This window comes from Procambarus clarkii, chromosome 6 (genome assembly GCF_040958095.1).
Source record: "Procambarus clarkii isolate CNS0578487 chromosome 6, FALCON_Pclarkii_2.0, whole genome shotgun sequence".
Lineage (NCBI taxonomy): Eukaryota > Metazoa > Arthropoda > Malacostraca > Decapoda > Cambaridae > Procambarus > Procambarus clarkii.
Window position 1 is genome coordinate 37,776,739 of NC_091155.1, and position 12,763 is coordinate 37,789,501.

General features: G+C 41.5%; 1 protein-coding gene across 1 annotated transcript in view; it reads left to right on the top strand.

The window, feature by feature from the left end:
- The first annotated feature begins 220 nt into the window (after positions 1-220).
- The window catches only part of LOC123754094 (pyridine nucleotide-disulfide oxidoreductase domain-containing protein 2), a 37,697-nt gene continuing 25,154 nt past the window's right edge, over positions 221-12,763 (top strand). Inside the window, 5 exon segments of the mRNA XM_069308388.1 lie at positions 221-389; positions 3,510-3,697; positions 7,768-7,923; positions 8,256-8,409; positions 12,161-12,320. Of these exon segments, the coding sequence (XP_069164489.1) occupies positions 227-389; positions 3,510-3,697; positions 7,768-7,923; positions 8,256-8,409; positions 12,161-12,320 (821 nt within the window). The 5' untranslated portion in view covers positions 221-226.

Below are 12,763 nucleotides of genomic sequence, written 5' to 3' on the forward strand. Positions count from 1 at the left end.
AAGCTTAAAGCACTCTTCACATAGTGGTAATATAAACCTTAAAGCACTCAGCACACAGTGGTAATATAAAGCTTAAAGCACTCTTCACATAGTGATAATATAAACCTTAAAGCACTCTCCACATAGTGGTAATATAAAGCTTAAAGCACTCTTCACATAGTGATAATATAAACCTTAAAGCACTCTTCACATAGTGATAATATAAAGCTTAAAGCACTCACCACGTATGATAACGATGGGACATCGGATGACGTCACAGGAGAGCGATACAAAGAGCAGAACGATGTTGGCGAGATCGAAGGTTCTTGGCGGCCTCAATGGCCGACTTCGATGTCTCTCCTCGGCCGTCACGAAGGACAAGAGATATGATGCCATTGTTATTGGCGGCGGTGAGTATATTAACTATGTTTAAATGTTTAAATGTTGGTGTGTCTTAGGCAGCACAGGTCTGTCTTTTGGACGGGGCTGTTGTTTGGGACGGGGACGGGGCTGTTGTCTGTGTCTGGGATGGGATGTTGTCTGTGTCTAGGACGGGGCTGTTGTCTGTCTAGAATGGGGGCTGTCACCTGTCTCTAGGACGGGGCTGTTGTCTGTCTAGAATGGGGGCTGTCACCTGTCTCTAGGACGGGGCTGTTGTCTGTCTAGAATGGGGGCTGTCACCTGTCTCTAGGACGGGGCCATTGTCTGTCTAGAATGGGGGCTGTCACCTGTCTCTAGGACGGGGCCGTTGTCTGTCTAGAATGGGGGCTGTCACCTGTCTCTAGGACGGGGCCGTTGTCTGTCTAGAATGGGGGCTGTCACCTGTCTCTAGGACGGGGCTGTTGTCTGTCTAGAATGGGGGCTGTCACCTGTCTTTAGGACGGGGCCGTTATCTGTCTAGAATGGGGGCTGTCACCTGTCTCTAGGACGGGGCTGTCACCTGTCTCTAGGACGGGGCTGTCACCTGTCTCTAGGACGGGGCTGTCACTTCATTCATAGACGATGGACACTTATCATTGTTTACTTGTATTTATTTTATTCGGGTCCGTCTAATTACCCAAAGTTACTTTAGGCTTCCTAACAAGCTTCCCTAAGCTTCCTAATATCACGTTAGTAATGAATAAATCATTTCATGACGACATTATACGAAAATAAGCCGCTCGTGACGCCAAAGCAAAGACGACAGTCCAAGCGACAATGTTTTGGAGCGACTTATCCAAGACACATTGTTGCTTGGAGAGGGGTCCGTCTAATTACCACAAGCTTCACAAAGCTTCCTGGCAATACGTTAGTAATGAATAAATATGATATGTTAGGTTAGGCTAACCTAACCTAACCTAACCTAACCTAACCTAACTTAACCAAACCTAACCTAACCAAACCAAACCTAACCTAACCTAACCTAACCGACGCTTGGATCGTCGACTTGATTTGCCGTCGCCAGCTTTTTATTTTCGTCTAATTTCTTTATAAAAAGATACTTTTTCAGATTAAAATGATGTTTTTTCGTGTTGTACATTTAGCACCAACATTATAATGAGTAAATATATCATATTTATTCATTACTAACGCATTGCCAGGAAGCTTTGTGAAGCTTGTGTAGCTTGTGGTAATTAGACGGACCGCTTGGAGAGTGTTTACTGGCATATCAGCCTCCTGTACCTATCTAACCTAACCAACCTACACAAGCATAACCTAACATAACCTAATCTAACCTAACCTAACCTAATCCAACCCAACCCATCCCAACCCTAACTAACCCTAACCTAACCTAACTAACCCTAACCTAACCTAACTAACCCTAACCTATCTAAACCTAAGTTAATACAGTACGGTATTACCTAAATTTATATATATTTATATTACATAATTAAATTAATAAATAATTAGGTTATTCATGTACAGATATTTCATACATTTCACGAATTTACCTGAGGTCATGAACACTCGAGGGGCCTTGACGAGGGCAGGAAGCTAGTGGCTTGTCAAAGGTCCCCCCCCCCCAAATTTGTCCTGATGATTTTTTCAAGCTAAATTTTGAAAGTTGAGCAATGTTCCTTGGGTTAATAACCCTATAGGTGAAAAAACACCCCTTGTTCTCAGTCTTGGTTCTCAGTCTCAGTTCTCAGGTGTGGGGGATAAAACACTTAGATTAAGTATTTCTTTCCTTCGTAGCTACGATATAAATTGACAGAGATGAGAGATGATGACACTGGTGAAGATATATGTCTTATCTACTAATATTGGGGAAGTGGGTAGTACAAGATACAGTGTGGGTTTGAAGCACAAGGTTTCCTGTTCGAAACACTTTGCGTAAAAGTGGCTTTAGGCATTGTATGTACTAGCTCTATCTATAAATCCATCAACTTTTGTATTTCACCTTGTATGTATGTACTTTACCTGAATAAATATTTGCATTTGTATTTGTTGTATTTGTAGGAAACTATGAGAATGAAATTAGGTACTTTTTGCTTTTACTTTTGAATAAAGCAGTTTAGACAATTTTTTAATTCATTGGAGAGTGAGTTCCATAGACCGAGTCCTTTTATTTGCATGGAGTGTTTGCGCAGATTTAATTTGACTCTGGGGATATCAAAGATATATTTATTCCTGGTGTGGTGCTCATGGATTCTATTACACCTATCAAGGAAACGTTTCAGATCAAATTTAGCATTTAGGAACAAGGTTTTGTACATGTAAATAGCACATGAGAATCTCTGGTGACTTGCGTACCTCTTGATATTGCTCGCATGTGTTCTTTTATTCTTTTATTGGTATCTTGAGTGATAGTGTCTTGGCTCATTTATCTGAACTACAGTATATGGGAAAGACCCCTTACCAGATAAGGCAGACATTCTGATAAACACAATTCTTACTAAGAAAGTCCAAATGTGAACATACTGTATTTGCAATTTTTTGTACTACAAACATAATTCAAATTTCCACAAACACTATAAATAAAAAATATGCAGTAATTTAAAACAAACTTCAGCTTATCTTTTTGTTGTTCAACATCATGTTTGATAATATAAATCTTGAAATGTGTAGTTCTTGAAAATTTACATAACCTGATGTCCTGTTATCAAGATTTCTATCAGTAAAGCTTTGCCAGAAAATTATCCGGATGCGATTTTGGCCAAATAACCTAAATATTTAGTTCAGTGGGCTTTGGATAACCGAGTTCATGCAGTATTTAGTACCCTTTCAATATCCAATGAGTCTTCCTGGCTTGGTGCCTTCTTTTGATAATTACTTACTTCACTGCATTATTTAATATTGTATTGCACACAGAAGTGCTTAATGCCTCATATAGCCTTGATTTTAGAGGTTACACAGTATTGGGGAAATTTAAGTGAAGCCATATTTTCAGTATTAAGCTTGATTTGTACAATAATGATTCTAGATTAAGGAAACCTGCATAAGCATACAAGTAATTTATGCATTAAATTTATAAAAAAAAAGTAGCGTATTCTTTACTTAAGAAATGTTGGGTTTAAAATTCTCCTTCCAAAAAGTAAACTGAATTTCAGGTCACAATGGACTTGTCGCAGCTTTTTACTTGGCAAAAGCGGGAAAGCGAGTGTGCGTACTGGAAAGACGCCATATTCTTGGAGGAGCAGCAGTCACCGAAGAGATTATCCCTGGGTATAAATTTTCCAGAGCATCATATGTTCTTGGATTATTGAGGCCAACCGTGTATGAAGACTTGGAATTAAAGGTAGTACTGTACTCAACAAATAAAGAGATGAGGAACATTTAAAGTTTTCTCTAATCTTCATTAGAAAATATAACCATAATCATCATGTATCATTCTGTCGCTTGGCTCAGGTCTTACCCATATGCTCTGCTGTCTTTTATAAATCTTCATTACCAGTTTGTCAGTTAAATTTTCATTACAAAATTTTTCATTACAAAACTCTGTACTGTACATTTGATAGGGAGAATTCTTGGGTAAACAATGTATGTTATAAAACTACTAATATACTGACCATTTTGGTCATAACATAAACCTAATTAGGATATATATTTACAAGTTTTGCATAATTAAAGTTGTACTGTAAATAAATATCCTAATTATGTGTATGGCCAAAAGGCTCTGCGTATTAGTGTCTTTATATGATGTACATTTTCAATTTTTTGATTGTTCAGTACAGTACTGTACCTATGAATTTTCCACTATATTTTATATCAAATCATGTGTGTGTTTTCATAAATAAAAATTGCACTTTATTATTATTATTATTATTAGTTATTATTGTTATTCACATCACAAGGAAAAACCTACAAACATGATATATAAATGAGAATATCATTGCCGTGAGGCAAGCAGTGCAGTTTGGGAATTTACCTGAATTTACCTGAGGGCCACTATCTGTCTAGTGGCCTCAATGAGGACAGGAAGCCAGGGCCTTGTCAGAGGGCCCCCCCCCCCCCACCTTATTTGTCTTGATGATTTTTACGAGCTGGATTTTTAAATTTTGCAGTGTTTTGGCATTTATAGCTTTGACAGGTAGGCGGTTCTATGGGTTAAGAACCTTATGGGGTGAGAAAGAATCTCTTGTTTTCTGTCCTACATTATGGCTTCAGTTTGAAACCATTACTCCTTGTTTGTGTTACATTTGATCTTTAGAAGAAGTTATGTGATCAATATCCTCCAAATTGTTCAATATTTTAAAAATTTTCATGAGATCAACCCTGTCATGTCTGGTTTGGAGTGATGTTAGCCCTGTGGCCCTCAACCATTCCTGGTATGAGAGATGACTTAGTTCTGGAAAGATTTTTGTTAAACTTTTGCCAAAGGAGCTGTCTTTCTGAAGATAAGGTCTCCATGCTTGGATGCAATAATTCAAGGGGGGCACACAGTTGAATAACTGTCTTCTTTTCCTTAAAGTCTATGGTATGCTTGATTATTCCTAGGGTTTAGCAAGCTTTTTTTTACTGCCACTCCCAATTGTTGTGCAACTTTTAGGGAATGATGGATTCTGACTAATTTCTTTTCATCAACTTGCTGCAAGGTTATGTTGTTAATTTGGTAGTTGTGATGTGGGTTGTTATGCTTCACATGCAAAGTCTTACATTTTTCTCTGTTAAAAAGCATTTGCCAGTCTTCTAACATTTGTGGAGTTCATGTAGACCTCTTTGTAAGGCCTCAATATATTTTTTCGTCCAACTTTACTATAAATCTTTGTGTCGTCTGCAAATTCGATGATGTGGTTTGTAATATTATCATCTATGTCATTGATCAATATGGCAAAAATGGGTTGGCCCCAAAATGGACCCTTGTGACACTCTCATTTCTCCATTCAGATTCATTCTCGTTTAGCATGATCCTTTGTTTTCTTTGTTTTAACCATTGTTTTATCCATTCTAGTATTCTGCCATTTATTCCATGTGTCTGTAATTTTCTTCTCAGTCTTTCATGTGAATACTTATCAAAAGCTTTAGTAAAGTCCATGTATACTACATCTACTGGAAGTCCTTTGTCTGAATAGGTGGTTACCATTTTAAAAAATGTGAGCAGGTTTGTAAGACAGGATCTATTTTAACAAACACATGTTAGATTGATTTTACAAGATTGTTCATTGTGAGATGACAATTAACTCATTAACAATTATTAATTCATTAACAGTCTCCGTGGTGTAGTGGTAAGACACTCGCCTGGCGTTCCGCGAGCGCTATGTCATGGGTTCGTATCCTGGCCGGGGAGGATTTACTGGGCGCAATTCCTTAACTGTAGCCTCTGTTTAACGCAACAGTAAAATGTGTACTTGGATGAAAAAACGATTCTTCGCGGCAGGGGATCGTATTCCAGGGACCATAGGATTAAGGACTTGCCCGAAACGCTACGCGTACTAGTGGCTGTACAAGAATGTAACAACTCTTGTATATATCTCAAAAAAAAAAAAAAAAAAAAAAAAAAAAAAAAAAAAAAAAAAAAAAGATGGTGAATGATTCCCTTCCATAGGGTTGTTTCCATAAGCTTGCAGATATGTGATGTCAAGCTGATCAGACGGCAGTTTTTTGTCGAGCTCTTTTTGCCTTTTTTGACAATAGGGGTGACATTGCATTTTCCCGGTTGTCAGAGTTAGGAATATACAGTGTGTTGAAATGTGTAGTTTTGTGCACAAGTAAGGAGCACTGGAGTAGATTCATTGCTTCTTGTGCTCCCAACTGCACAAGATGCAGTGTGCATCATGTGCACACTGCATCACACTGCATCACACAGGCAGGTGTGTGCTGAGGTCACTCAACTGCCCCAGGCAGGTGAAGTAAGGTTAGCCTACCCTTCGTGTGGCATGTACACCACACAAATGTTTCTAGACGTTTCCAGACCCTCTACCTCATGAGTATAGTAGCTGCTCTGGCATTGGTCAGCTCAGAGAGCTGAGACCCGATTGGGTTAGGCACATCTGCCTGGCCCCCAAGCCGGGCACCTCTAGCCTGGCCCCAGGCCGGCAGCTGGCACCAGGCCATACCAGGCACCTTGAGCCTGGCTCCAGGTCAGCACCTGGCACCTTTAGCCTGGCCCCAGGCCAGCAGCAGGCACCAGGCTGCACCTGGCACCTCGAGCCTGGCCTCAAGCCAGGCTTGGGGAGTAGAAGAACTCTCGAAACCCTCCTCAGGTATGCTCCAAGTATGTCTCGTTCTGATTGGGTTAGGTATCTGTTGTGGGGCTGCATCCTTGGGAAGGTCAGTAGTTCAACCTTGAAGTGAGGGGTGGAGGGTGGGACCTCAATACAAGCTTAAAGTACTGCACAGGTTTCTTGTCCCTAAAAGACTGAATTAATTCATGGTCTTCAGCAGCTCTTTCCTATCTAACCCCTACTGAAGGTGCATGACTGGCATCTCTCTCTCAATCAGTCTTCTAGAGATCATTACTGGCTGAGTTTAGTATTCTCGTGTCTCCCTTACCAACAGCATGATACAGGGGGGATGTTTTGAAAGATTTCATTCTGACACAGTAGGTATATCAACCAGCTCTGATTGCATGATCCTATACCTAGGTCCAGTAGTTTCTTTGCCTAATGGAGCAACAATGTGCTAATGAACAAATTTACAAGGGCCGTGACGAGGGTTCGAACCTACGTCAAAGAGGATCCCAGACGCGCCTTAATCGACAGAGCTACGACATGGTAAAAGAATTGCAACCTGGAAATCAACTTGATACCACGGATCCTCTCGGACGTAGGTTCAAACCCTCGTCACGGCCCTTGTGGATTTGCTCATTTGATGCATCATGCTATTGTGATTTCTGTGTGTAACAATGTGCTGTTTGGAAAACTACTGTTTTTTTCATGTTCACTCAATGTCAGATTTTCATCAGATTTGTTTGACACTCTTGAGTGGGCGTAATATAATTCAATTAGTTTATTGTGTCGGGGGCAGGAAGCCAGAGTGTATTCATACATGTTTGGCTTTTATTGAGGTTCCCCCCCCCCCTAGGCCGAATTACTGACGCTGCTCAGGCTGCAATCCCAGAAAAATCTGACTATCTCCTGAGTACCTACTTACTGCTAGGTAAACACAAACATTAGGTGAAAAGAAATGTGCTCAACCATTTCTGTCCCGCTTGGGATTCGAACGTGGAATTCCCAATTGTGCGTCGAGAAGGAACCTGACTGTACTGTACTACGTGGACCCTTATCTCTTGTATATTTTACCTCTTCCAGTGTGTTTGTCGATGACCAGAAATGTCACCATATTGTTTGTGGTTGTGGAAATTTGCTAGATAACTTTTTGAAGATTTCCTTTGAAATGTATGTTAATGAGCTATAATTATTTTACCAGCGCCGCGGTTTAAAGGTGCATCCTCGAGATCCAAGCTCGTATACACCGCTGCATGAGAAGTACTGGCAGAGTGCACGTGCAAGGTCTCTGACACTTGGACCACATCAGTCTCAGAATTACCAGCAGATTGCACAGTTCTCAGAAAAGGATGCTCAGGTTTGTTTAACTCATTAAAAGTCTTGTTGACCAGACCACACACTAGAAAGTGAAGGGACGATGACGTTTCGGTCCGTCCTGGAATATTTTCAAGTCGATTGTGATTGGTCCAGGACGGACCGAAACGTCGTTGTCCCTTCACTTTCTAGTGCGTGGTTTGGTCAACATATTTCAGCCACGTTATTGTGACTCCTTGTCTGCGTTAAAAATCTTATTTATTTTGGGTTTTAATTATCACCATTTTCATTGAAACATCTTTACTGTGTGTCAATCCCATTGCAGTAATTAAAGAATTGTTGAGAGTTGTAAGGCTAATTAATGTGTCTTTCTAGGCTTTTCCTCGGTTTGAATCACAACTGAACAAATTTGCAGAAGCACTTGATCCTCTTCTGGATTCTATTCCTCCGGACTATAACAAGTTATTCTCAGCAAGTTTTGCAGAAAAAATGAAACAGATTTCCACTGTAAAACCACTTATAAAGACTGGTAAGGACAATTTCTTGAAACACATTAGTACTGTTTTTATCAATTTATCTATATTATTTTAATTATTACCAACTGATCTTGTATATTTATAGGCATACTAAACATTTTTAATTAATGGGCTATTATTTAAATTAATGAATAATTTGATATTCTGTATTACAGTGTAATAGTATTACTATTACCTTATGATTTCCACATAATATTATTGTTATTTTGATTGATTTCTGAACAAAGCCCTTTGGTATCTCTCCTTAGCTTACTTTACTGGGCTGGATCACGGCACCGACACTGAACGGAAGAATCAGGGAGTACAGTGGAGAGCATATTTTAATCCACCCCAAGATTACTACTTGTAATTTTGGGGTGGATTAATCTTGGAACACACAGAACCCCTTCAATCAATCAGATCTCATACAAGTAAATTTATCAAACTCAAACATTGCCTAGAATCGTTTTGAACTACCAAACTATCAACCAACTACCCTGACTGCCACTAGGTGGTATTCAGCACTACTGAATACCATGGTTACCTTGAGATGTTTTCGGGGCTTAGCGTCTCCGTGGCCCGGTCGTCGACCAGGCCTCCTCGGTCAGTGAATTTGGCCACCTCATTTTGCAGCCTGGTGACTGGCTAAAGACATCAACTTTCTACAATGGAGGCTTTCTGTGGGGAGCCCCTTTAGCTCCCTAGAGCTATTGGGCTAATATGCAAGTCATTAGACCGGGGCATTAGTCATAGGATTTCAGTCTACCGAGGGACGTTGAGCCAGAACCTTGCCCCCCTCAGGGGCACAGGGAGCAATGGCCCTGGAACCCTCCTTCCCCTGTGGTTGGAGATTTTCCTTATGTCATCGACTAGGGTTAGGTACCCTAAAAGGTAGGCATAACAAAACAGACCCCACATGGTAAGAAAATTGCAACCGAAAACCAAACAGAGAGCCAGAACTCCCTCCAATTCCAAGCAAACAAGCAAATGTCACACTCCACTGCCACGTCGCTCGTCTGTGCAGCCCCCCCCCCCCCTCCAGGAGGGAGAGGGGTAGCCCCAGAACCTTTCCCCGTGCCAGTGACCCAGCCATTTCAGTTCGTCGGCTAATGCAATCCAATGCAGTCGTTATCTTTGTCCTCAATTTCCTACTCAGTGTTTTGCATCAGTGATGTTCTCTACTGTTCATGGTGTGTTGGCCAGGTGTACCTAAAGTGTACCGAGGCTGCATATGTCTATGGCAGCCTTCCCTAAGGGCCCTGTGAGTACTGCCCTTGTGTGTTAGGGTTCTCTCCCCTGGTGTGTTCGGGACACCATTTCCGTTGGGGTACTTGCTGTTCAGCCTTTACCCCACCCTTGGGGCCAGCTGCAGTTTCGTGTCCCTTGTTTGGCCCTTGGGTAGTGAGTGGTATTGTTGCTGGTTGGGGCATAAAGGTGTGGCACAGTCAGCTTCCCTGCGCAGCAGCCGGTTCCTGTATCCTCTGGGGACATTGTACTTTTGTGGGTTTTTTATTTTCTTTTTGTTCACTTTGCCTGGTGGGGGGGGGTTCTGCCTGGTATGGCTATTGGACCACTTATAATAATTTGGTGGCCCTCTGCTAGGTCCCCGTGATTGTACATGTCGCAGGGGTTTCAGTGTTTTGATCTCCCTGGTTAGCTTTGGGTCTAACCGGTTGTATAAACAACCGGTTAGCAATGTATAAATATCAGAGGTCTACGGTTGTTCAAAATCCTCCCAGTGAGCATAAGAAATATTGCTGGAACAACTGTGGACATCTTCAAGAGAAAACTAGATAGTTTTCTCCAAGAAGTGCCAGACCAACCAGGCTATGGTGGTTATGTGGGCCTGCGGGCTGCTCCAAGCAACAGCCTAGTGGACCAAGCTCTCACTAGTCAAGCCTGGCCTCGGGCCGGGCTTGGGGAGTAGAAAAACTCCCAGAACCCCATCAAGCAGGTATCAAACAGGTTCAGTTCTGGATGTCCTTAGGTTCTTCAGCTCCTTCCTTCCGGAGGTTTTCTGCTTCTTGGATCTCACCCAAGGAGGTTCCGGAGGCACTTGCTGCTTATCTTCTGTGAGACCCGGATTCTGCCTCTGTCGTGGATCCGTCCTCTTTTGAGTTCGGTTCTTCTGCCCCGTATTGGGTACGTTTGGGTGATGGATGCCTACTGGGTGTTCTGGAGTCTTCCTGGCTGGCAGACTGCCCATTCTTTTCATTGGGGGTGTGGCATGGGTTCTTTCGGACCCACACGCTTGAATGGCAAGAAACTTCTGCTGTTCTGCAGGTTTACCTAGGGGGTGGTCTTGAGCACCTTGATGCATGCTTGTTTGCCCCTGTGCTTCCTAGGAATGTTGGCCGTGTACAGCTGCATGTGCAGGTTCCCACCCTTACAGTGTCTTTGGTAGCTGAAGACTTGCGCGCCTGTGGGCATTTGAATGTGGGCATTCAACTGTGTAAATCTCTGTCGTGCCCTCACTTGGATTATTGTATTGAAGCATGGAGACCTCATCTTCAGAAAGACATAGCTGCTTTAGAGAAAGTTTAACACCAGGCAACAAAAATCATTTCAGAAATCAGTTAACTCTCATAGCAAGAAAGGTTGAGGGCCACAGGACTAACAACACTTCAACCCAGACATGACAGGGCAGATCTCATCTTCCCTTTTAAAATATTGAACAATTGGAGGATTATTTATTTATTTATTTATTTATATACAAGAAGGTACGTTGGGGGTTAAGAGAGAACATAGAAATGAAGTTGATTTTACATTCTTGTAAAGCCACTAGCACGCATAGTGTTTTGGGCAAAGTAAATATTGATCCAGACAACTCTTCCAAAGGTCAGATTTAACATAAACAAGGAGCAATGGTGTAAATCTCAACAAGCCACAATATAGGACAGAATATATGAGAAGCTTTTTCACTCATATAGTTATAAGCCCAAGGAGCTGCCTCCCTGCCATAGCTGTAAATATAAAAACACTGCGGAATTTTAAAATCCAGCTTAAAAAATCATGAGGACAAATGGGGTAACCTTTGACAATCTGCTAGCTTACTGCAGGCGATGAGTCACAATAACGTGGCTAAAGTATGTTGACCAGACCACACACTAGAAGGTGAAGGGACGACGACATTTCAATCTGTCCTGGACCATTCTCAAGTCGATGGTCGACTTGAGAATAGTCCAGGACGATCCATTCTCAAGTGGACTTGAGAATGATCCAGGACAGACTGAAACGTCGTCGTCCCTTCACCTTCTAGTGTGTGGTCTGGTCAACATACTTTGCCAGCTTACTGTCTTTGTGGAGACCATTAGAGAAATAGTGGCCCTCAGATAAATTTGTTTCTATAGCATCTGAATCATTATCCTGAGCTCTTGAGTGCATTCACCGTATTCCCCAGAGTGTCTGATTATCCTCTAGAGTCTCTCGGATGACCACGGGGCATATATGACAAATCATATATGCCTATATGATTTATTGTTTGTCTGAAGTCCATAAGGTGTTTTATCAATTCCTTTTGACCTTCCTGCAGTTCTTTTACTATTTTCTCCTTAACTGTCTTTATTCGCATAGATTTCTGCATCTTCATACCCATTCACTGTTGTCTCAATATTCTGACCTATTGTTGCCTCATTATTTTCACTGGTAGTTTTAGGTTTACCAAAGGGTTAATTCAAATTGTAACACAGTATTTTGTGTACATTTTATTTATACATATTTGCAAGTGTTTAAAAAATATTTATCTAAATGTTCTTTGCTCTCTAGCCTCAATATTAGGGAAAGATTTTCCTAAATTTTATGAGCTGGTGACGGCACCCGCAACCAAGATCCTCGACCAGTGGTTAGAGTCTGAGCCGCTGAAGGCCACATTAGCCACAGACAGTGTCATTGGCACTATGATGAGCCCAAATACCCCTGGAAGTGGGTAAGAACACGCAAATTGTTTCATTTAAAAAAATTACACTTTGAATTAATGTGTCTGCTTCTGCTTCTTGCTTGCTTATTGCTTCTTGACCTATATCATTTGGTTGCTTCTTAGACATCAGATAGTGCACAGTCAGGAAGCAGCAACGCACAACACAACACAGCACTGCAGGGAATTTCAAGCTTCATTGTAAGGTAATATTATGCCAAAGGTCATTAGAAGACTTTACCAATCAGTTAGAAATGATCATCTGGGATCAGTCAGTTCATAAATATGGGCTCATGTGTGCCCTTACTTGGCAACACTGTTAATTACCAAACAAAGGGCTGCTACTAACTACTGGCTGGCTTGCCAGCTCAACTCCTCCAACTACTGCCACCAGGTGACAGCACCATGCTACTAACTACTGGCTGGGTCGCCAGCTCAACTCCTCCAACTACTGC